This window comes from Pristis pectinata, chromosome 2 (genome assembly GCF_009764475.1).
Source record: "Pristis pectinata isolate sPriPec2 chromosome 2, sPriPec2.1.pri, whole genome shotgun sequence".
Taxonomy (NCBI): domain Eukaryota; kingdom Metazoa; phylum Chordata; class Chondrichthyes; order Rhinopristiformes; family Pristidae; genus Pristis; species Pristis pectinata.
Window position 1 is genome coordinate 861,719 of NC_067406.1, and position 24,882 is coordinate 886,600.

Consider the following 24,882-nt stretch of genomic DNA (forward strand, 5'->3'; position numbering starts at 1 on the left):
CCACCTCACACTTCTCTGGATTCAACACCATCTGCCATTTCTCAGCCCAGCTCTGCATCCTATCAATATCCCTCTGTAAGCTTTGACAGCCCTCCACACTATCCACAACACCACTGACCTTTGTGTCATCTGCAAACTTGCCAACCCACCCTTCCACCCCCTCATCCAAGTCATTAATAAATATCACAAAAAGTCGAGGTCCCAGAACCGATCCTTGTGGGACACCACTAGTCACAGCCCTCCAATCTGAATGCACCCTCTCCAACACAACCCTCTGCTTTCTACAGGTAAGCCAATTCTGAATCCACACAGCCAAACCTCTTTGGATCCCATGCCCGTCTTCTGAAGAAGCCTACCACGTGGAACCTTGTCAAACGCCATACTAAAATCCATGTAGACCACATCTACTGCACTACCCTCATCAATCTTCCTGGTCACCTCCTCAAAGATCCCTATCAGGCTTGTGAGGCAAGATCTTCCCTTCACAAAGCCATGCTGGCTGTCCCTAATCAGTCCACGATTCTCTAAATGCTCATAAATCCTATCTCTTAGAATCCTTTCTAACAGCTTGCCCACCATAGATGTAAGGCTCACTGGTCTATAATTCCCTGGACTCTCCCTACTACCTTTTTTTGAATAAGGGGACAACATCTGCCGCCCTCTAATCCTCTGGTACCATTCCTGTGGACAACGAGGACTCAAAGGTCCTAGCCAACGGTTCAGCAATCTCCTCCCTCACCTCGCGGAGCAGCCTGGGGAATATTCCGTCAGACCCCGGGGACTTATTGTCCTAATATTTTCTAGCAGCTTCAACACATCCTCTCTTGATATCTACATGCTCTAGAACATTAACCTTACCAACACTGTTTGACTATAAAATCCCAGCAGGTTAGATGAACAAGCAGCCTGGGGAATATTCCGTCAGACCCCGGGGACTTATTGTCCTAATATTTTCTAGCAGCTTCAACACATCCTCTCTTGATATCTACATGCTCTAGAACATTAACCTTACCAACACTGTTTGACTATAAAATCCCAGCAGGTTAGATGAACAGTTTTTCCTCAATTCATAATTTTCCTAAAACTGCAATTTTTCAGGGGAAAAAATCTTGGCCACAATGTCATCGGTCCCTTCATCCATATCATTAATGCATAAAGTGAAAAGTTGCAGTCCCAACACTTACCCCTGCGGAACTCCACTAGTTACTGGCAGCCAACCTCAAAAGGACCCCTTTATCTCCACTTTCTGACTACTGCCAGTCAGCCAATCTTCTATCCATGCTAGTACCTTGCCTTTAACACCACAGACTCTTGTTTAGCAGCCTCATGTGCAGCATCTTGTCAAAGGCCTTCTGAAAATCCAAGTAAATAACATCCACCAACTTTCCTTTGAATAACCTGCTTGTTACTTCCTCAAAGAATTCTGACAGATTTGTCAGGCAAGATCTTCCTTTAACAAAACCATGCAGACTTTGTCCTATTTTATCATGTACTTGTATCAAGTACTCCGAAATTTCATTTTTAATAATGGACTCTAAAATCTTACCAACCACTGAGGTCTATAATTTCCCATCTTTTGCCTCCCTCTCTTCTTAAACAGCAGTGTCACATTTGCAACTTTCCAGTCCTCTGGGGCCCTCCTGACTCCAGTGATTCTTGAAAGGTCACTGCTAATGCCTCCACAAACTCTTCAGCTACCTCCTTCAGAACACTGGGGTGTAGTCTGTCTGGTCCAGGTGATTTATCCACCTTCAGGCCTTTCAGCTTTCCAATATCTCCTTCTTAGTAATGGCCACTACACTCAACTCTGTCTCCTGACTCTTGAATTTCTGGCATGTTTCTGGTGTCTTCCACTGTGAAGACTGATGCAAAGTACTTACTTAGCTGCTCCACATTTCCCTGTCCCCGTTACTACTTCGTCAGCATCACTTTCAAGCGGTCCAATATCCAGTCTAGCCTCTCTCTTACCCTTTATGTACTTAAACAGACTTTTGGGATCTTCTTTTATATTATTGGCTAGTTTACTCTCGTATTTCATCTTCACCCTATAGCTTTTTTAGTTGTCCTCTGTTGGCTTGTAAAGGCTTCCCAATCCCCTGGCTTCCCACTAATCTTCGCCATATTGTATGCCTTCTCGTTTGCTTTTCTGCTGTCCCTGACTTCCCTTTGTCAGCCATGGTTGCCTTGTCCTCCCCTTAGTGTGCTTCTTCTTCCTTGAATGAAATTCTGCTCTGTCTCCTGAATTACTCCCAGAAACTCCTGCCACCAACTTTCCTGATAGGAAACTCCACCAACTTTCCTGATAGGGTGCCTTTCAAATCAACTCTGGCCAGCTTCTCCCTCATGCCTCTGTAGTTACCCTCACTCAACTGTAATACCGTTTCATCAGATTTCAGCTTCTCTCTCTCTCAAACTGCAGGGTGAATTCTGTCATATTATGGCCACTGCCTCCTAAGGGTTCCTTCACCTTAAGTTCCCTAATCAAGTCTGCCTCATTACACAACACCCAATCCCAGAATTGCCTGTTCCCCAGTGGGCTCTATCACAAGCTGCTCTAAAAAGCCATCTTGCAGACATTCCATAAATTCCTTTTCACGCAGCCCACTACCAACCTGATTTTCCCAGTCTACTCGTATATTGAAGTCCCCCATGACCACTGAAAGATCACCTTTCTCACACGCCTTTTCTACCTCACTCAGCAAAATTGAGCATAGCCACAGAATGGAACACAGAAATGGAAAAAGCATTTGCTATGACACAATAAATTCAATTTACCTGTTACAATTGATTTCTGACTCCGTGTTTTCATTCCAAAGTATACCTGAGGTCGGTACGATCCCCAGTATTTTTCTGGTGACAATGCAGGACTGGAGCTGTTGCTGTTCAATATCCTGATTGAAGGGTGAGGTGTTATGATTCTGTTAGCAAACCAAGATCTCATGTAAATAGCATAGCAAAACCAGACACAGCTCACAGTACACAATACAATTGCTATGTTGATGAAAATATTCCCCAGATTGGACTTCTTCTTCTTTTCCTTGGTTGGAGCCTTCTTGTGAATTCCTGTATTCTTTCCATCTTTTCCATCCACTTTCGAATCAAGCAGCCTTTCTTTTTTCAGCCTCTGTCGTGCCATTCTTTACTCTGGAGAAAAAAGAGAGAACATAGAATAAGATAAGATCTTTATTAGTCACATGTACATCGAAACACACAGTGAAATGCATCTTTTGCGTAGAGTGTTCTGGGCCAGCCCGCAAGTGTCACCACACTTCCGGCGCCAACATAGCATGCCCACAACTTCCTAACCTGTACGTCTTTGGAATGTGGGAGGAAACTGGATCACCCGGAGGAAACCCACGCAGACACGGGGAGAACGTACAAACTCCTTACAGACAGTGGCCGGAATTGAACCTGGGTCGCTGGCGCTGTAAAGTGTTACGCTAACCGCTACACTACCATGCCTGCCCATATATAGAACATACATATAATATAGAGAACATAGAACAGCAGAGCACATAAACAGGCCCTTCGGCTCACCAAGTCTGTGCCAACAAAGATGACAGTTTAAACTAATCACACCTGCCAGCACATGGTCCATTCCCTGCCTGTTCATGTGTCTGCCTACATACTTCTTATATGTTGCTATCGTATCAGCTTCCAGCAGCTCCGCTGGCAGCCCCTTCCAGGCACCTACCACTCACTGTGTAAAAGAATTTGTCCTGCACATCTCCTTTGCCTTACGCCTTCTTTGCCACCCTATCTACACTCCTGAGGGTCCTGCCATTTACTGAATAATTTCCTCCAACATTTGACCTCCCAAAGTGCAACACCTCATACTTGTCTGGATAAAACACTAGTCCAGATTAAACACAGAATGGATCAGTTCAGTTAGGCATTTAATTACTTGTTTAGTTCGGCACAACTAATTTTTTTGAAGAGATAGGGAGGGAGGTAAAAGAGGGGAAGGGGTTGCATTCCTCCTCAGGGATAATATCACAACTACACTCAGAGTGGAAAAATGGAGGGCTCATCAACTGAGTCTATATAGGAAGAACTCAAAAATAAGAAAAGTGCCATCACTCTGATGGGATTATACTATGGATCCCCAAACAGCCACAGGGACACTGAAAACAGAACAGTACAGCACAGAACAGGTCCTCCGGCACACAACGTTGTGCCAACATAGCTATTCCCTCCTACCTACAGAATGCCCATATTCCTCTATTTTCCTCTCATTCATGTGCCCATCCAAGCCCCTCTGAAAAGCTCCCAGTCAATTTGCCTCCACCACCCTATCAGGCAATGCATTCCAGGCATCTACCACTCTCTCAGTAAAAAACATACCCCTCACGTCTGTTCTGAACCTACCCCCTCTCACCTTAAATGCACGCCCTCTGGTATTTTCTCTCTCAATAATGGGAAAAAGATATTGCTCGTCCACCCTATATATGCCCTCATAATATGCCCTCAAACAGATCACCCCTCAGCCTCCACCACTCCAGAGAAATGAGCCCAAGTTTGTCCAGCCTCTCCTGATAGCACATGCCCTCGAATCCAGGTAGCATCCTAGTAAACCTCCTCTGCATCCTCTCTAAAGCCTCGACATCCTTCCTGCAGTGAGGTGACCAGTATTGTCAGCAATACTCTAAATGCAGCCTAACCACAGTTCTATAGAGATGCATCATAACTTCTTGACTCTTGTACTCAATACCCCGATTAATAAATGCAAGCAGTCCCTAAGCTGCCTTAACCACCCTGTCTACCTGTGTAGCCACTTTCAATAAGACAATAGACAATAGGAGCAGAAGTAGACCATTCAGCCCTTCGAGTCTGCACCGCCATTTTGAGATCACGGCTGATCCTCAACAATCAATATCCTGTTCCTGCCTTGTCCCCATATCCCTTGATTCCCCTATCTATAAGAAACCTATCTAGCTCCTTCTTGAAAGTGCCCAGAGAATTGGCCTCCGCTGCCCTCTGAGGCAGTGCATTCCACAAATTCACAACCCTCTGGGAGAAGTTTTTTCTCACCTCTGTCCTAAATGGCCTAGCCCTTATTCTTAAATCATGCCCCCTGGTCCTGGACTTCCCCAACATCTGGAACATATTTCCTGTCTCTATCTTGTCCAATCCCTTAATAATCCTGTTTGTTTCAATCAGATCCCCTCTCAATCTTCTCAATTCCAGCGTGTACAATCCCAGTCTCTCCAACCTCTCAGCATAAGACAGTCCCGACATCCCCGGAATTAACCTCGTAAACCTATGCTGCACGCCCTCTATAGCCAGGATACCCTTCCTTAACCCTGGAGACCAAAACTGTACACAATACTCCAGGAGTGGTCTCACCAGGGCCCTGTACAAATGCAAAAGAATCTCTTTGCTTTCGTACTCAATTCCCCTTGTAATACAGGCCAACATTCCATTAGCCTTCATCACTGCCTGCTGCACTTGCTCATTCACTTTCAGTGACTGATGAACAAGGACTCCTAGATCCCTTTGTATTTCCGCCTTACCTAACTCCACACCATTCAGATAATAATCCGCCTTCCTGTTCCTGCTCCCAAAGTGGATAACCTCACACTTATCCACATTAAACTTCATCTGCCAAGTATCTGCCCACTTACCCAACCTATCCAAATCACCTCAATTCTCCTAACTTCCTCTACACATGTCGCACTGCCACCCAACTTTGTATCATCAGCAAACTTGCTAATGTTATTCACAATGCCTTCATCTAAATCATCAACATAGATCGTAAACAGCTGCGGTCCCAGAACCGAGCCCTGTGGCACCCCACTAGTCACGGCCTGCCATTCTGAGAAACATCCATTCACCCCTACCCTTTGTTTCCTATCCGCCAACCAGTTTTCTATCCATGTTAATACCCGCCCCCCAATTCCATGAGCCCTAATTTTACCCACCAATCTCCTGTGCGGCACTTTATCAAATGCCTTCTGAAAGTCGAGGTATACAACATCCACTGAATCTCCCACATCTATTCTCCTGGTTACATCCTCAAAAAACTCCAGTAGATTAGTCAAGCATGATTTGCCCTTGGTAAATCCATGTTGACTCGACCCAATCCTATCATTGCTATCCAAATATGCCGCTATTTCATCCTTAATAATGGACTCTAGCATCTTCCCCACCAGAGATGTTAGGCTAACTGGACGATAGTTACCCGTTTTCTCCCTCCCTCCTTTCTTAAAAAGTGGGATAACATTAGCCATTCTCCAATCCTCAGGAACTGACTCCGAATCCAAGGAACATCGGAAAATGATCACCAATGCATCCACAATTTCTAGAGCCACCTCCTTTAGTACCCTGGGATGCAGACCATCTGGACCTGGGGATTTGTCAGTCTTCAGCCCCATTAGTCTACCCATCACCATTTCTTTCCTAATATCAATCCACTTCAGTTCCTCTGTCACCCTCTGCCTTTTGTCCATCCTTACCTCTGGGAGATTTCTTATGTCTTCCCCCGTGAAGACAGATCCAAAGTACTTATTAAATTTGACTGCCATCTCCCTGTTTCCCGTAATAATTTCACCCGATTCGGTCTTCAAGGGCCCAACACCGTTCCTAACTAACTTCTTTCCCTTCACATGCCTAAAAAAGCTTTTGCTATCCTCCTTAATATTCCTGGCTAGCTTGCCTTCGTACCTCACTTTTTCTTCCCGAATTACCTTTTTAGTTAAATTCTGCTGTACCTTAAAAATTTCCCAATCTTCTATCTTCCCACTCAGCTTGGCTCTGTCATACTTCTTCCTTTTTAACACAATGCTATCTCTGACTTCCTTTGTCAGCCACAGTGGCCCCTTTCCCCTCTTTGAGTCTTTCCTTCTCTGGGGAATAAACTGATCCTGCACCTTGTGCATTATTCCCAGGAATACCTGCCATTGCTGTTCCACTGACAATTCTGCTAGGATGCCCGCCCAGTCAACTTTAGCCAGCTCCTCCCTCATGGCTCCATAGTCTCCTTTGTTCAACTGCAAAATTGACCCTTCTGATTTGCCCTTTTCCCTCTCCAATCGCAGATAAAAACTTATGTTATGGTCACTACCTCCCAATGGATCCTTTTCTTATCAAATCCTGCTCATTACACAGCACTAAATCCAGAATAGCCCTCTCCCTGGTCGGCTCTCGTACCAGCTGCTCCAAGAACGCGTCCCGGAGGCACTCTATAAACTCCCTTTCCTGGGGTCCAGTACCAGCCTGATTTTCCCAGTCCACTTGCATATTGAAATCCCCCATAACTACTGTGACATTACCCTTGCCACATGCCAACATTAACTCACTATTCAGCTTGCACCCAATATCCATGCCACCGTTCGGACGCCTGTAGATAACACCCATTAGGGTCTTTTTGCCCTTACAGTTCCTCAGTTCTATCCACACTGACTCTACTTCTCCTGATTCAATGTCCCCCCTTGCAAGGGACTGAATCTCATTCCTCACCAACAGGGCCACCCCACCCCCTCTGCCCACCTTCCTGTCCTTACGATAGCATGTATACCCTTGAAAATTCATTTCCCAGGTCTGATCTCCCTGCAGCCATGTCTCCGTTATCCCAACAACATCATACTTACCCATTCGTATCTGAGCTTCAAGCTCGCCTACCTTATTCCTGACACTCCGTGCATTCAGATATAGGATTTTTAACCCATTTCTCCTCTCTCCATTCGTATTAATGTTCCGAAATTGTGTAGTTCCTACCTGTCCTCTACCCTCCATCTCGCTATCCTCTCTCTCATTCTGGATCCCCTCCCCCTGCAAATTTAGTTTAAATCCCCCCGAGCAGCATTAGCAAACCTTCCTGCAAGAATGTCAGTACCCCTCCAGTTCAGGTGTAAACCGTCCCGTTGGAACAGATCCCATCTTTCCTGGAACAAATCCCAATTATCCATAAACCTGAAGCCCTCCCTCTCGCATCATCCCCTCAGCCACGTATTAACCTGCCTAATCTTCCTATTCCTCTCCTCACTCGCATGTGGCACAGGTAGCAATCCTGAGATTGTTACCTTGGATGTCCTGCCCCTCAATTTAGCACCTAACTCCCTGAACTCCTTACGCAGGACCTCCTCTCTTTTCCTGCCCACGTCGTTAGTCCCTACATGGATCACAACATCTGGGTTCACACCCTCCCTCCTGAGAATAACCTGAGCCCGATCTGAGATATCCCGGACCTTGGCACCAGGGAGGCAACAGACCATCCGGAATTCCCGATCATCCCCACAGAACTAGTTCCTGGTAGGTCATCCCCACCAACAATATCCAAAGCGGTATACCTATTATTGACGGGGACAGCCACAGGAGTGCTCTGCTCTCTCTGCCTGCTCCCCTTCCCTCTCCTGACAGTTACCCAGTTACTCTCCTCCTGTCTTATCGGTGTGTCTATCTCCTGATAACTCTTATCTATCTCTGCCTCCGCCTCCCGAATGATCCGTAGTTCGGTCTGTAGGAGCTGCAGCTGGACGCACCTTTTGCAGGTGTGGTCATCAGGGACAACTGTGCTGACCCTGACCTCCCACATACCGCATACGGAGCACATCACTGCTCTGTCTCCCCCATATCCTGCTCCCAGATTAGTTACAACAAATCAAGATAAAAAGTACCCACCAGACCTTACCTTATATCTCAGCAGCACGTACTCAGGCTTACCGGATTCCTCTTAGCAAAGTCCCTGTGTGCCGAAGCCCCTTGTGCCAAAGCCCGACCACTCTGCTTCCCTCTCACTCTGCTGCCCGCTCCGACACTGGCCATGGACTTGCACCCCAAGGTCTCTCTGCTCTTCAACACTATTAAGGGTGTTGCCCTTAAGAGTGTACTGCCTCTTGACATTAGTCCTACCAAGGTGCAACACCTCACATTTATCCGGGTTGAACTCTATCTGCTATTTCTCTGCTCACATCTGCAACTGATCTACATCACGCTGTATCCATCACCAGTCTTCTACACTATTCACAACTCCACCAATCTTACAAACTCATGCAAACTTAGCAACCCACCCATCAACATACTCATCCAGGTCATTTATGTACATCACAAACAGTAGAGGTCCCAGCACAGATCCCTGCAGAACACCACTACTCACAGGCCTCCAGCCCAAATAAGTCTCTTCAACCACCACCCTTTGTCTTCTGTGGGCAAGCCAGTTCTGGATCCACATAGCCAATTCTCCACTAACCCCACGCATCCCAACTTTCTTGGGACCTTGTCAGATGTCTTACTGAAGTCCATGTAGACGACATTCACAGCTCTACCTTCATCAACCTCTCTCGTCACCCTGTCAAAAAACTCAACCAGGTTAGTAAGACACGACTTGCCCCACACAAAGCCATGCTGGGTTTCCCTAATCAAGCCATTGGATTCCAGATGCTCCTATATCCTATCTCGAAGAATTTTCTTCAGCAATTTCCCTACAACTGATGTGAGACTCACTAGTCTATAGTTTCCCGGAAGTTCCCTTGTTCCTTTCTTAAATAGAAGAACAACATTATCCACTCAACAGTCATCCGGGACCTCACCTGTGGTCAAAGAGGACACAAAGATACTGGTCAAGGCCCCAGCAATTTCCTTTCTCACCTCCCTCAGTAACCTGGGGTATATCCCATTGGGCCCTGGGGATTTATCCACCTTAATACTGTTTAAGAGACCTACCACTACCTCCTCTTTGACCTCTAAATGCCCTAACATGTTTCCACCCTCAGTTCCAATTTCTGCGTCCTGCATGCCCCTTTCCTGGGTAAATACTGAAGAGAAATACTCATTCAGAACCTCACTCACATCCTTTGCATCCAAACATAGATTTCCTTCTTTATCCTTAAGTTGTCCTACCCTTTCCCTCGCTATCCTCTTATTCCTGACGTAGGTAATAGAATGCATTTGGATTCTCCTTAATCCTACTTGCTAAGGACTTTTGACTTCCCTAATTCCTTTCTTGAGTTCATTTCTAGTTTCTCCATAGTCCTCACGTGCTCTGTCTGATCCTAACTTCCGAAGCTCTACATATTTGTCCTTCTTCTTCTTGACTAAGTTCATCACTTCTCTGGACATCCAAGGTTCCCTTATTTTCCCATTCATGTCCTTCCTTCCAATCGGGACATACCTATCCTGTGTGTATTTGATCCTTAAACACTTTCCACATGCTCGATGTGGACTTGCCAGCAAAAAGGTGTTCCCAGTTTACTCTACCTAGTTCCTGCCTTATGCCTTCATAATTGGCCCTGCTCCAATTTAAAACCCTCCCACTAGCCCCATACCTATCCTTATCTAATAGGGTTGCTGTTGTGGAGAACTTCAACTTCCCAAATATAAACTGAGACCTCCTTAGTATAAGAGGTTTAGACGGGGCAGAATTTGTTAGGTGCACCCAGGAGGGTTTCTTCAATCAATATGTAGATAATCCAACGAGAGGAGGGGCCGTACTGGACCTGCTGTTCGGTAACAAGCCTGGCCAGATGACTAACCTTTTAGTAGGAGAACAGTGACCACATCTTCTTAAATTTAAAGATAGTTATAGATAAGGATAAGTATGCACCTTGCCAGAGAGTATTAAATTGGAGCAGGGAAAATTACAAGAGCATTAGGTAGGAATTAGGGAGAGTTAATTGGGAACAGCTGTTTTTGGGCAAGTCCACATCTGACATGTGGAGGGTGTTTAAAGACCAACTGCACAGAGTACAGGACAGGGATGTTCCAGTAAGAAGGAAGGACAAGGATGGCAGGGTGAGGGAACCTTGGATGTCGAGAGAGGTGGTGAATTTAGTCAAGAAGAAGTATGCAAAGCTTAGGAAGCTCGGATCAAACAGTGCACTTGAGGATTATAAAGAAGCCAGAAAGAAACTCAAGAAGGCAATTAGGAAAGCCACGAGGGGCCATGAAAAGCCCTTGGCAAGTAGGATCAAAGAGAATCCGAAGGCATTCTAAACATACATCAAGAGCAAGAGGATAACTAGGGAGAGGGTAGGACCACTCAAGGATAAAGGAGGGAACATGTGCTTGGTGGCGGAAGATGTGGGTGAGATCCTTAATGAGTACTTTGCATCAGTATTTACCAAGGAGGAGGACGTGGAGGATAGGAAGATCAGTGTGGGGCATGTTAATATGCCAGGGCATTTTGAGGGAGGAGGCAGTGTTGGGTCTTTTAAACAGCATTAAGGTGGATGTCCCCAGGGCCTGATGGGATATATCCCAAGTTATTGAGAGAGGCAAGAGATGAGATTGCTGGGGCTTTGACCAATATCTTTGTGTCCTCTCTAGCCACAGGCGAGGCCTTGGAGGACTGGCAAGTAGCTAATATTGTTCCATTATTCAAGAAGGGAAACGGATAATCCTTGTAACTATAGACTGGTGAGTCTCACATCAGTGGTAGGGAAATTATTGGAGAGGATTCTTAGGGATAGGAGTTATGAGCATTTGGAAAACCCATAACCTAATTAGTGACAGTCAGCATAGCTTTGTGTAGGGCAAGTCGTGCCTTCCCAACTTGGTTGAGTTTTTTTGATGAGGTGACGAGGGTGATTGATGAAGGTAGAGCTGTGGATGTTGTCTACGTGGATTTTAGTAAGGCATCTGACAAGGTCCCTCATGGGAGGCTCACCAAGATTAAGATGCATGGAATCCACAGTGAACTGGCCGTTTGGATTCATAACTGGCTTGCCCATAGCAGACAGAGGGTAGTGATTGATGGGACTTATTCTAGCTGGAGGTCCGTGACTAGTGTTCTTCAGATTCCGTACTGGGACCTTTGCTCTTTGTGATGTATATAAATGACCTGGTACATGGGTAGGTTAGTAAGTTTTCATATGATACGAAGATTGGTGGTGCTGTGGATAGTATAGAAGACTGGCAAAGGATACAGCGGGATACAGATCAGTTGCAGATATGGGTGGAGAAATGGCAGATGGTGTTCAACTCGGTCAAATGTGAAGTGTTGATCCTTGGGAAATCAAATGTAAAGAGACAGTACGCTGTTTCTGGCAAGACGCTTGACAATGTTGATGAGCAGAAGGATCTTGGGGTCCAAGTTCATAGCTCCCCAAAAGTGGCTGCACAGGTTGATAGGGCGGTAAAGAAGGTGTATGGCATGCTTGCCTTCATTTGTTGAGGCATTGAGTTCAAGAGTCAGGAAGTTATGAAGCAGCTTTATAAGACTTTAGTTAGGCCGCATCTGGAGTATTGCATTCAGTTCTGGTCGCCCCATTATAGGAAGGATGTGGAGGTTTTGAGAGGGTGCAGAAGAGGTTTACCAAGATGCTGCCTGGATTAGAGGGCACGTGCTATGAGGAGAGGTTGGACAAACTTAGGTTGTTCTCTCTGGAGCGGCAGAGGCTGAGGGGAGATCTGATAGAGGTTTATAAGATAATGAGAGGCATAGATAGACAGCCAGTATCTTTTCCCCAGGGTTGAAATGTCTAATACCAGAGGGCATGCATGTAAGGTGAGAGGGGGTAAGTTCAAAGGAGATATGCAGGCATTTTCTTTTTACACAGAGAGTGGTGGCTGCCTGGAATGTGCTTTCCGGAGTGGTGGTGGAGGCAAATACGATAGGGGTGTTCAAGAAGCTCTTAGATAGGCACATGAATGTGAGGGAAATGGCAGGATGTGGACGTTGTGCAGGCAGAAGGGATTAGTTTCGTTTGGCATTTTATTACTCATGTAATTGGTTCGGCACAACATTGTGGGCCGAAGGGCCTGTTCCTGTGCTGTACTGTTCTACGTTCTAATCTTGTACTCAAGTCTTCAAGTTCGATCTTCCAAAATGTATCATTTCACACTTTTCCAGACTGAACTCCATCTGCCACTTCTCCGCCCAACTCTGCATCCTGTCTATATCCCGTTGTAACCTACGACAACCTTCTCCACTATCCACAACACCACCAACCTTCATCTGCAAACTTACTAACCCACTTCCTCAACCAAGTCATTGCAGAACAGAACATGGTGTTTTCTGCAGAACACCACGGTCACCAACCTCTCTGTTCTGAAACAGATCCCTCTGTTCTGAAAGGAGCAAAAATAACAGTGTTATCATTGTGGGTGACTTCCAACTTCCCCAACATAGACTGGTAACTCCTTACTACAAAAGGTTTAGATGAGGCAGAATTTGTTAGGTGTGTTCAAGAGGGTTTCCTGAAGTAGTATGTGGATAGTGCAACTAGAGGGGAGGTTATACTGGATCTTGTGCTGGGAAATGAGCCTGACCAGGTGACTGACCATTCAGTGGGAGAACATTCAGGGAACAGTGATCACAATTCCTTAAGTTTTATGATAGCTATGAATAGGGATAAGTATGGATCGAGTTAAGGACTATAATGAAGCCAGAAGGGAACTCAAAAGGGGACTTAGAAGAACTAGAAGGGGTCATGAAAAGTCCTTGGCGAGTAGGATTAAAGAGAATCCCAAGGTATTCCGCACGTACATCAAGAACAAGAGGATAACTAGGGAGAGGGTAGGACCACTCAAGGAAAAAGGAGGGAACATGTGCTTGGAAGCGGAGGATGTGGGTGAGATCCTTAATGAGTACTTTGCATCAGTACTTATCAAGGAGAAGTATGTGGAGGATAGGGAGATCAGTGTGGGGCATGTTAATATGCTAGGGCATTTCGAGATTTGGAAAGAGGTGGTGTTAAGTCTCTTGAAAAACATTAAGATGGATGTCTCCATGGTCCGATGGGATCTACCCCAGGTTATTGAGAGAGGGGAGAGATGAGATTGCTGGGGCCTTGATCAAGATCTTTGTACCTTCACTAGCCACAGGCGAGGTCCCAGAGGACTGGCGGACAGCTAATGTCCTTCCTCTGTTCAAGAAGGGAAATAGGGATAATCCTGGAAATTATAGAATGGTGAATCTCACGTCAGTAGTAGGGAAACTAATGGAGAGGATTGTTAGAGATAGGATTTATGAGCCTTTGGAGAAGCATGGTCTAATTAGGGACAGTCAGCATTGCTTTGTGTGGGGCAGGTCATGTCTGACTAACCTGAGTTTTTCAAAGGGGTGATGAAGGTAGAGTTGTGGATATTGTATATGTGGATTTTAGTAAGGCATTTGACAAAGTCCTGAATGCTAGGCTCACCCAGAAAATTAAGATGAATGGGATCCACGGTGACTTGCCCGATTGGATCCAAAATTGGCTTGCCCGTAGAGGGCATTGGTGGATGGGTGTTATTCTGGATGGAGGTCTGTGACTAATGGTGTTCAGTAGGGACCTGTACTGGGACGTCTGTAGTTTGCCATATACAGATACATATATAAAATGATTTGAATGAAAATGTGGTGGGGTGAGTGAGTAAGTTTGCAGACGACACAAAGATTGCTGGCGTGTGGATTGAATCGAAGATTGCCAAAGGATACAGCAGGATATAGATCAGTTGCAGATATGGGTGGAGAAGCGGCAGATGGAGTTTAATCCGGGCAAGTGTGAGGTGCTGCACTTAGGGAGATCCAACATAAAGGGAGAGCACACAGTTAATGGCAGGATCCTTAACACTGTTGATGAACAGATGGATCTTGGGGTCCAGGTACATGGCTCCCTTAAGGTGGCCACACAGCTTGATAGGGTGGTATGGAATGCTTGCCTACATTAGTCGAGGCATTGAGTTCAAGAGAAAGAAAGTTATGTTACACCTCTATAAAACTCTGGTTAGGCCACACTTAGTGTAGTGTGTTCAATTCTGGACGCCCCATTATAGGAAGGATGTAGAGGCTTTGGAGAGGGTGCAGAGGACGTTGTCTGAGATACTGCCTGGTTTGGAGGACGTGCTGTGAGGAGAGGTTGGACAAGCTGGGGCTGTCTTCTCTGGAGCAGTAGAGCCTGAAGGGAGATCTGATGGAAGTTTATAAAATTATGCAGGGCACAGATAGCATAGACAGCCAGTATCTTTTCCCCAGGATTGAAATATCTTGTACAGGAGGGCAGGTATTTAAGATGAGAGGGGGAAGTACAAAGGAGATGTGCAGGGCAAGTTTTGCTTTAAAGAGCGTGGGGGGGGGGCCAGAGGACATCCATTTAAGGAGAGTGGAGGAAAGTTGAGAGACGTCAGAGGTAGGTTTTTCACACAGAGAGTGGTGGGTGCGTGGAATGCACTGCCAGGGGTGGTGGTAGAAGGAGATAGCATAGGAATGATTAAGAGACTCTTAGATAGCACATGCATATGCAGAGAAGGGAGCGATGAAGTCAATGTGCAGGGAAGAGGGATTAGATTAATTAGGAGTTGTTGGTTTAATTAGTTCAGTATAACATCGTGGGCTGAAGGGACTTTCCTGTGCTGTATTGTTCTTACCTTAACATTGTGGTCCTAAGGGCCTGTTCCTGTGCTGTACTGTTCAACACCACCACCTGCTATTTATCTATATTGCCCTTCTTAAACATAGGAGCAATATTGCCTATTCTCCAATCCTCTAGGACCTCACCTGTGACTAAATGTTGCAGGTATACAAGATATTATAGAGTCATAGAGCAATACAGCACGGATACAGGCCCTTCAGCCCAACCAGTCCATGCCGACCATGGTGCCCACCCAGCTAGTCCCAATTTCCTGCATCCGGCCCATATCCCTCCAAGCTCTGCCCCTCCATGCACCTATCCAAGTGCTTCTTAAATGCCTCACCCACTTCCTCTGGCAGCTCGTTCCATATACTCACCATCCTCTGTGTGGGGAAAAAGTTGCCCCTCAGGTCCCTTTTAAATCTTTCCCCTTCATTCTAAATCTGACCCCTAGTTTTAGACTCCCCTCCCCTGGGGAAAAGACTGTTACTGTCCACCTTACCTATGCCTCTCATAATTTTAAACATTTCTATAAGGTCACCCCTCATTCTCCTACGTTCCAAGGAATAAAGACCTATCCTGGCCAATCTCTCCCTATAACTCAGGCCCTCCTCAGGCCCTAATAAGGCAACATCCTCCTAAATTTTTTCTGTACTCTTTCCAGTTTAAGTACATCATTCCTATAACAGGGATTAAACGTGACTAAATGTGGCAGTTGCACATTTGAAATATTGCTTTCAGATTTGGTCACCCTGATACAGGAAAGATGCCATTAAGCTGGAAGGAATGCAGAGAAGATTTACAAGGATGATGCCAGGACTTGATGGGCCTGAGTTATCAGGAGAGGTTGGGCAGCCTGGGATTTTATTTCTTGGAGACTGAGGGGTGACCCTCTAGAGGTGTATAACATCACGAGGGGTAATAGACAGGGTGAATGCAGGTAGTCTTATTCCCTGGGAAGGGGAACTAAAACCAGAGGGCATAGGTTTAAGACGAGAGGTGAAAAATTTAAAAGGTACCTGAGGGGAAACTTCTTCAGAGGGTGGTGGGTGTATGGGGTGAGCTGTCAGAGGTTGAAGCAGTACAATAACAACATTTAAAAGACACTTAGATAAGTACATGGATAGGAAGGGTTTAGAGGAATCTAGGCCAAATGCAGGCAAATAGGAGTAGTTCGGTTGGCCCCAAGGCAGCCTGGACTAGTTGGGCCAGAGGGCCTGTTTCCATGCTGTATGACTCTAACCCTCCCATAGAACCATAGAAACCACCATATCCAGCGGGCAGCTGAGTGAGAGGGAGCAGAGTGGTCGGGCTTTGGTTTAAGGGGCTTCGGCGTAAAGGGGCAAGGCAGGTGAGTAGCTGGTAAGTAGGTAAAGGTAAGGTTTACCTGTTATCTGTTTATAAATTTCGAAGTAGGAAAAACTGGGGGGGGGGGGGGGGGGGGGGGGGGGGGAGGAGGAATTAGTTCAGATGGAGGACAGGGTGGTGTGCTGCAGCTGCTTGATGTGGGAGATCGCGGACCTTGCTGTGGTCCAAGATGGCCGCATCTGCAGTAAGTGCTTGAGGCTGGAGGAACTTCGGCTCAAAATTGATGAGCCGGAGTTGCAGCTTCAAACACTACGCAGCATCAGGGAGGGGGAAGAGTTTTGTATATACTGTACATAAGGAGATGTTCACCCCCACCTTCTCCCCCCCCCCGAGCAGGTAATTCTGGAGTTCAGGAAGTAAATAGAAGGGTGACTGTCAGGGGAACCATGGAAAACTACAGCACAGAAAACAGGCCATTTGGCCCTTCTAGTCTGTGCCAAAACATTATTCTGCTAGTCCCATTTACCTGCCCCCAGCCCATACCCCTCCAGACCTCTCTCGTCCATGTATCTATCCAATTTACTCTTAAAAGTTAAGAGCGAGCCCACATTTACCACATCAGATGGCAGCCCATTCCACACTCCCACCACTCTTTGAGTGGTGTCTTTGAAGTCCCTCTAATGTTCCCCCTAAATCTTTCCCCTTTCACCCTAAAGCCATGTCCTTTCGTACTTATCTCTCCTAATCTAGGTGGAAAGAGCCTACTTGCATTAACCCTTTCTGTGCCCCTCATCATTTTATAAACCTCTATCATATCTCCCCTCATTCTTCTCCGCTCCAAGGAATAAAGTCCTAACAGGCTCAATCTTTCCTCATAACTCAACTCTTGAAAACCGGGCAACATTCTTGTAAATCCCCTCTGCACTCTTTCAATCTTACTGACATCCTTCCTGTAGTTTGGCGACGAGACCTGCACACAATATTCCAAATTTGGTCTCACCAATGACTTATACAACCTCACCAAAACATTCCAACTCCTATACTCAATACTTTGATTTATAAATGCCAGGATGCCAAAAGCCTTTTTAACAACCCTGTCTACCTGTGACTCTACTTTCAAGGAATTATGTATCTGAACTCCCAGATCCCTTTGTTCCTCCGCACTCCTCAGTGCCCTACCATTTACTGTGTATGTCCTCCCTTGATTTGTCCTTCCAAAATGCAACACCTCACACTTGTCTGCATTAAATTCCATCTGCCATTTTCTGGACCATTTTTCCATTTGGTCCCGATCTCTCTGCAAGCTTTGAAAGCCTTCCTCACTGTCCACTACACCTCCAATCTTAGTGTCATCTGCAAACTTACTAAACTTACCACATTATTGTCTAGATCATTGATATATACGACAAACAACAATGGCCCCAACACAGATCCCTGAGGCACACCACTAGTCACAGGCCTCCAATCTCTGTCTTCTCCCAATCAGCCAATTTCGAATCCAGTTTACAACCTTACCATGGATACCCATTGACTGAAGCTTCTGAACTAATCTCCCATGTGGGACCTTGTCAAAGGCCTTACTAAAGTCCATGTAGACAACATCCACAGCCTTACCTTCATCTACTTTCTTAGTGACCTCCTCAAAAAACTCCACAAGATTCATTAAACACGATCTACAACGCACAAAGCCATGCTGACTATCCTTCATCAACCTTTGGCTGTCCAAATACTTGTATGTCCTATTTCTCACAACACCTTCCAATAATTTACCCACTACTGATGTCAGGCTCACTGGCCTGTAATTACCTGGTTTACTCTTCGAGCCTTTCATAAACAATGGAACAACGTGAGCTATCCTCCAGTCCTCTGGCACCGCACCCGTGGCTAAGGACATTTTAAATATATCTGCCAGGGCCCCTGCAATTTCTACACTAGTCTCTCTCAAGGTCCGAGGAAATATCTTGTCAGGCCCTGGGGATTTATCTACCTTTATTCGCTGCAAAGCAGCAAGTACCTCCTCCTTTATAATCTCTAAATGTTCCATGACACTACTGCTTGTTTCCCTTCCTTCCATATCCACTATGCCAGTTTCCTGAGTAAATACTGATGCAAAAAAACTGTTTAATACCTCCCCCATCTCCTGAGGCTCCACGCATATACGACCACTCTGATCTTCTAGGGGACCAATTCTGTCTCTTACTATCCTTTTGCTCTTAATATACTTGTAGAAACCCTTTGGGTTTACATTCACATTATCTGCCAAAGCAACCTCATGTCTTCTTTTTGCCTTCCTGATTTCCTTTTTTAGTATTTTCTTACATTTCCTATACTCTTCAAGTACCTCATCCGTTCCTAGTTGCCTATACCTGCTATACACCTCTCTCTTTTTCTTAACCAGCTCGCCAATATCCCTTGAAAACCAAGGTTCCCTATGTTTGTTACCCTTGCCTTTAATCCTGACAGGAACATAAAAACTCCGCACTCTCAAAATTTCGTCTTTGAAGGCTTTCCATTTACTGAGCACATCCTTGCCAGAAAATAACTTATCCCAATCCACCCTACCTAGATCCTTTCTCATTTCCACAAAATTGGCCTTTCTCCAATTTAGAACCTCCACTCGAGGACCAGACCTATCCTTATCCATAATTATCTTGAAACTAATTGCATTATGGTCAATGAACCCAAAATGCTCACCTGCACATACTTCTGTCACTTGACCTCCCTGGTTGGAGATCAAGTATTGCATTCTCTCTCGTTGGTACCTCTATATATTGATTTAGAAAACTTTCCTGAACACATTTGACAAATTCCAAGCCATCCAACCCTTTCACAGTGTGGGAGTCCCAGTCAATATGTGGAAAGTTAAAATCCCCTACTATTACAACTTTCTGTTTCTTACATTGGTCTGCTATCTCCCTACAGATTTGTTCCTCCAATTCTCCGACTATTGGGTGGTCTATAATACAACCCTATTAGTGTGGCCACACCTTTCCTGTTCCTCAGCTCCACCAATATGGCCTCTGTAGACGAGCCCTCCGGGCTGTCCTGCTATGATCTGTTCCCTGACCAGTAATGCCACTCCTCCCCCTTTCACCCCTCCCCCTCTATCACATCTGAAACAATGGAAGCCCAGAACATTAAGCTGCCAGTCCTGCCCCTCCTGCAACCATGTCTCACTAATAGCAAAAACATCGTAATCCCACATGCCAATCCACGCCCTAAATTCATCCGCCTTACCTACGATACTCCTTGCATTGAAATAGATGCACCAGAGAACATTACTATCATGTACAAACCTTTGATTTCTGTCCATACCTGCAGACCTTGCATGATCATTTTCCTCCTCACTTTCTTCTCTAACACTCTGGTTCCCCTTCCCCTGCAAATCTAGTTTAAACCCACCGGAGCAGCACTAGCAAACCTACCCGCAAGTATGTTAGTCTCCTTCCAGTTCAGGTGCAAACCGTCCCTTCGGAACAGATCCCACGTTCCCTGGAACAAAGCCCAATTATCCAGAAACCTGAAGCCCTCCCTCCTGCACCATCTCCTTAGCCACGTATTTAGCTGCATGATCCTCCTATTTCTAGCCTCACTAGCATGTGGGACTGGTAGCAATCCTGAGATTGCAACCTTGGAGGTCCTGTCCTTTAACTTTGCACCTAATTCCCTAAACTGTCTTTGCAGGACGTCCTCCTTCTTCCTATCCACGTCATTGGTCCCAACATGGACCACGACATCTGGCTGCTCACCCTCCCTCCTGAGAATATCAAGAACTCGATCTGAGATATCACGGACCCTGGCACCAGGGAGGCAACAGACCATCCGGGATTCTCTCCCACAAAATCTCCTATCTGTCCCCCTAACTACTGAATCCCCTATCACTACTGCTCTCCTCTTTACCCTCCCTCCTATCTGAGATGAGGGTCCTGCCTCAGTGCCAGAGACTCAACCACTACAACTTGTCCCTGGTAGGTCGTCCCCACCAGCAGTATCCAGAATGGTATACTTATTGTTGATGGGAACGGCCACAGGGGTGCTCTGCTCCTTCTGTCTAATCCCCTTCCCTTTCCTAACAGTCACCCAGCTACCTGCCTCCTGACTTTTAGGTGTAACTATCTCCCTGAAACTCCTATCTATGTCTGCCTCTACCTCCCAAATGATCTGAAGTTCATCCAGCTCCAGTTCCTTAACACAGTTTGCCAGGAGCTGCAGCTGGATGCACCTTTTACAGGTGTAGTCATCAGGGACAAGCATGCTGTCCCTAACTTCCCACATACTGCATTCGGTGCACACAACTGCCCGAGCTGCTGCCTTCATTACCCAATCCGACTTTAACTAGCTTAAAGGAACTTACCAGCCTTACCTCTCAGGGTGCTAGCTCTTCCTCAGCCTCTGCTTGCCGAAGCCTCTTGAGCCAAAGCCTCAAGGCTCCACTCCTACCTTGAGCCACTCACACACTGGCCGCTCCTCTTAGTTACCCCTCCTGATATTCTACTTAAATATTTATCACAGGTAACCTTACCTTTGCCTACCTACCAGCTACTCACCTGCCTTACCCCTTTACGCCGAAGCCCATTGAGCCAAAACCCAGAACACTCTGCTCCCACTCACTCTGCTGTCCGCTCCGACGCTGCCCGCTGTATAGGCGGTTGGCTTTTTAAATTGCCTGCGCCGCGCCTGCGCAGTCCAGCCCCCACTCGACCACTAAAAACTTTTAAAACACTTATAAAAAATAAAAAAAACTAACCCTAGTAAATTCTAACCCTATTAAAAACTAAGCCTTATACTTCAAACTTAATAAAAAGAAAAACTTATCTGCTCCGAAGTGAGGTAAAAGGAAAAAGAAGCGAACAGGCAGATAGAGCAGAGGACCCCGGAGGCCGTTCCCCTCAGTAACAGGTTTTCCACTTTGGAGGCTGTTGAAGGAGATGACCTGCTGGGGCCTAGCAGCAGTAGCCAGGTCTGTAGCACTGGGACTGGTCCTGCTGCTCAGAAGGGAAGGGGGAAGAGGAATGCAGTAGTAATAGGGGACTCGATAGTCAGGGAAACAGATAGGAGGTTCTGTGGCAGTGAGCATGAATCCCGGATGGTATGTTGCCTCCCAGGTGCCAGGGTCCGGGATGTCACTGATCGGGTCCACAGCGATCTCGGCATTGCTGCCAGTGCCACACGATAGTGAAGGTAGGAATAGGAGGAAATGGCAGATAAATGTGTGGCTGAGAAGTTGGTGCAGGAGGGAGGGTTTTAGATTTTTGGATCATTGGGATCTCTTCTGGGGAAGGTGGGACCTGTACAGAGAGGACGGGTTACACCTGAACCTGAGGGGGGCCAATATCCTTGCGGCCAGGTTTGCTAAGGTGGTTCAGGAGGGTTTAAACTAGATTGCGAGGGGGAAGAGAACTGGAAGAGTAGGTGAGAGGAAGAAGGGGATGGGGGGAAAAGGCAGATCTGACAGGTAGAGAGGCTTTGAGGAAGGAGAAGCAGAGTACAGGCTATAAAAGTAGTAAGGCAGATGGGCTAAAGTGCATTTACTTGAATGCGAGAAGCATCAGGAACAAGGGAGATGAACTGAGAGCTTGGATCAGTACATGGGACTACGATATTGTGGCTATTACAGAGACATGGCCGACATCAGGGCAGGAATGGATATTGAATATTCCTGGTTTTCAGCATTTTAAAAGGGATAGGGAGAGGGGGAGAAGAGGAGGAGGGGTGGCGATACTGGTCAGGGACACTGTTACAGCTGCAGAAAGGGTAGATAATGTAGAAGGATCCTCTCTCGAGTCTATATGGATGGAAGTTAGGAACAAGAAAGGGGCAGTTACCCTCCTGGGAGTATTCTATAGCTCCCCCCCTCCCCCCCGGTAGCAGTAGGGATACTGAGGAGCAGATTGGGAGGCAGTTTTTGGAAAGATGTGAAAATAACAGGTTATGAAAATGGAAGACTTCAACTACCCAAATATTGATTGGCACCTACTTAGTGCCAAAGGTTTAGACGGAGCGGAGTTTGTTAAGTGTGTCCAGGACGGATTCCTGACACAGTATGTTGACAGGCCGACTAGAGGGAATGCCACATTAGATCTAGTTTTAGGTAATGAACCGGATCAGGTGACAGATCTATCGGTGGGTGAGCATTTGGGGGACAGTGACCATTGCTCCATAACCTTTAGAATTGTCATGGACAGGGATAGGAGCAGAGAGGACAGGAAGATATTTAATTGGGGAAAGGCAAATTGAGGCTATAAGGCGAGAACTTGGGAGTGTAAATTGGGACGACATTTTTGAAGGGAAATGTACTATGGAGATGTGGTTGATGTTCAGGGATCTTTTGCAGGATGTTAGGGATAAATTTGTCCCGGTGAGGCAGAGAAGGAATGGTAGGGTGAAGGAACCGCAGGTGACGAGAGAGGTGGAACAACTAGTTAGGAAGTTCCCATCCCAGGAAAGTAGACTGGACTGCCTCCAATGCTATTATCCTTTCTTAGGTAAGGGGACCAAAATCAGTAATCATTCCTCATCGCTAAAATGTTTCAGTCCTGGCAACATCCTCACAAATCTCCTCTGAATCATCACCTGTGCAATCACATCTTTCCTTTCATGTGGTGACCCAAACTTGTATTGTACACTGTACTCACATAACCTCCTTGTTTGATGCCTTGGCTAATAAAAGGGAGAGTCCTGTTTACCTTTCAATCTCCATTGTGACCTGTCCTTTTTAATAAACAATCTGTATATTTACTCTGCAAGGTCCACCTGTTGCTCCACGCTACTCAATATCCTTCCATTAACTGAGCATTCTCTTGCCATTTTGCACTTCCCCAAATAGATGATCTCACAGTTCATAGGTAGATATCATAGAACAGTACAGCACAATACAGGCCCTTCGGCCCACCATGTTGTGCCGACCTTCAAACCACACCTACGACTATCTAACCCCTTCCTCCCACATATCCCTCTATCTTAAATTTCTCCTTATGCTTATCTAATAATCTCTTGAACTTGACCAACGTATCAACCTCCACCACCACCCCAGGCAGCGCATTCCATGCACCAACCACTCTCTGGGTGAAAAACCTCCCTCTGACATCTCCCTTGAACTTCCCACCCATTACTTTAAAGCCATGCCCTGGGAAAGAGGCGCTGGCTGCCCACTGTATCTATTCCTTTTAATATTTTGTATACCTCTATCATGTCTCCTCTCAGCCTCCTTCTCTCCAATGAGTAAAGCGCTAGCTCCTTTAGTCTCTCCTCATAATCCATACTCTCCAATCCAGGCAGCATCCTGGTAAATCTCCTCTGCACCCTTCCCAACGCTTCCACATCCTTCCTATTCTTTGTATTTAATTTCTTTGCTACATTTTTGCTTCATTAACCAGACCATTTGCATTTCTCCATAGATTACTCGGTCAGTATTTGTGTCATCTGCAAACTTGTCATACCCGTGGCATTGTGGAAAAAAAAGCAAAGGACAGAATACTGATCCCTGTGGCAGCTCGAGCACGTTGTCTAGCAATTCCTATGCAACGACTGTACTCCATGGGACGGAGACTATCTGACAATGGGTACAAAGGCGGCTGTTACAATCCACCTGTTGTAGGTGTTCCGAGCACCCCTTTCAATAACCGATGTTTGGTCAGGAGTAATTGAAATGACAGAACGCTGAACCATTTCATCCAGAAATGCGGGCCTGCCATGAACCTGAATCACTTACCCCCTCCCCTGCCCGAGCGGCCCCGCTCCCCGCTCCCAGCCGACCGCAGCCCACCGACTCACTGCAGGCGAGCAGCACCCGACCCGCAGTCGCTCCACCAATCACAATGCAGCCAGTGGCACTGAATTGTCGACGAGTGCAGTGTCGGCAAGAACCACCGTAAGGAGGACTCCAACTCCGAGCGAAGCGCCGGGCGGAGTGACGCGTTGAGGGAAGGCAGAGAGAGGCCTGGGATCCAGGCCAGCGGCGGGGTGACGCTGCAGTTGGTCGATGTCAGCTCAGCAACGAGTGGGGCTGAATCAGGAGCAGCAGTAGGCTATTTAACGAGACCGGCACAGCACTTTCCTGCGCTAGAAACCCCGACCATCTATACCAGCTCTCAAAATGTTCCCACCAGTCCCATCCGCCACCTATTTCCATGTAAACACTTCTCTCCCGCCTGCTCACCAACCCCGGCCCCTTCCCTGATATTCCTGCCAGCCAACTACAGTGCAGCATCCAGTTAATCTACCAGCAGCACAGCTTTGGGATGTGCTAGGAAACGCCACCCTGCCACAGGGAGAGCGTGTAAACTCCGACCAGGCAGCAGTGAGC

The 24,882-nt window shown here is 46.4% G+C and overlaps 1 protein-coding gene across 1 annotated transcript in view; it reads right to left on the bottom strand.

Moving 5' to 3' along the window:
* The window catches only part of mogs (mannosyl-oligosaccharide glucosidase), a 72,809-nt gene extending 48,438 nt beyond the window's left edge, over window positions 1–24,371 (bottom strand). Inside the window, exons 1-2 of the mRNA XM_052032724.1 lie at window positions 24,289–24,371; window positions 2,776–3,144 (exon numbers count right to left, since the gene is read on the bottom strand). Of these exons, the coding sequence (XP_051888684.1) occupies window positions 2,776–3,136 (361 nt within the window). The 5' untranslated portion in view covers window positions 3,137–3,144; window positions 24,289–24,371. The remainder of the gene's footprint in view (window positions 1–2,775; window positions 3,145–24,288) is intronic.
* Between the last annotated feature and the right edge of the window lie 511 nt (window positions 24,372–24,882).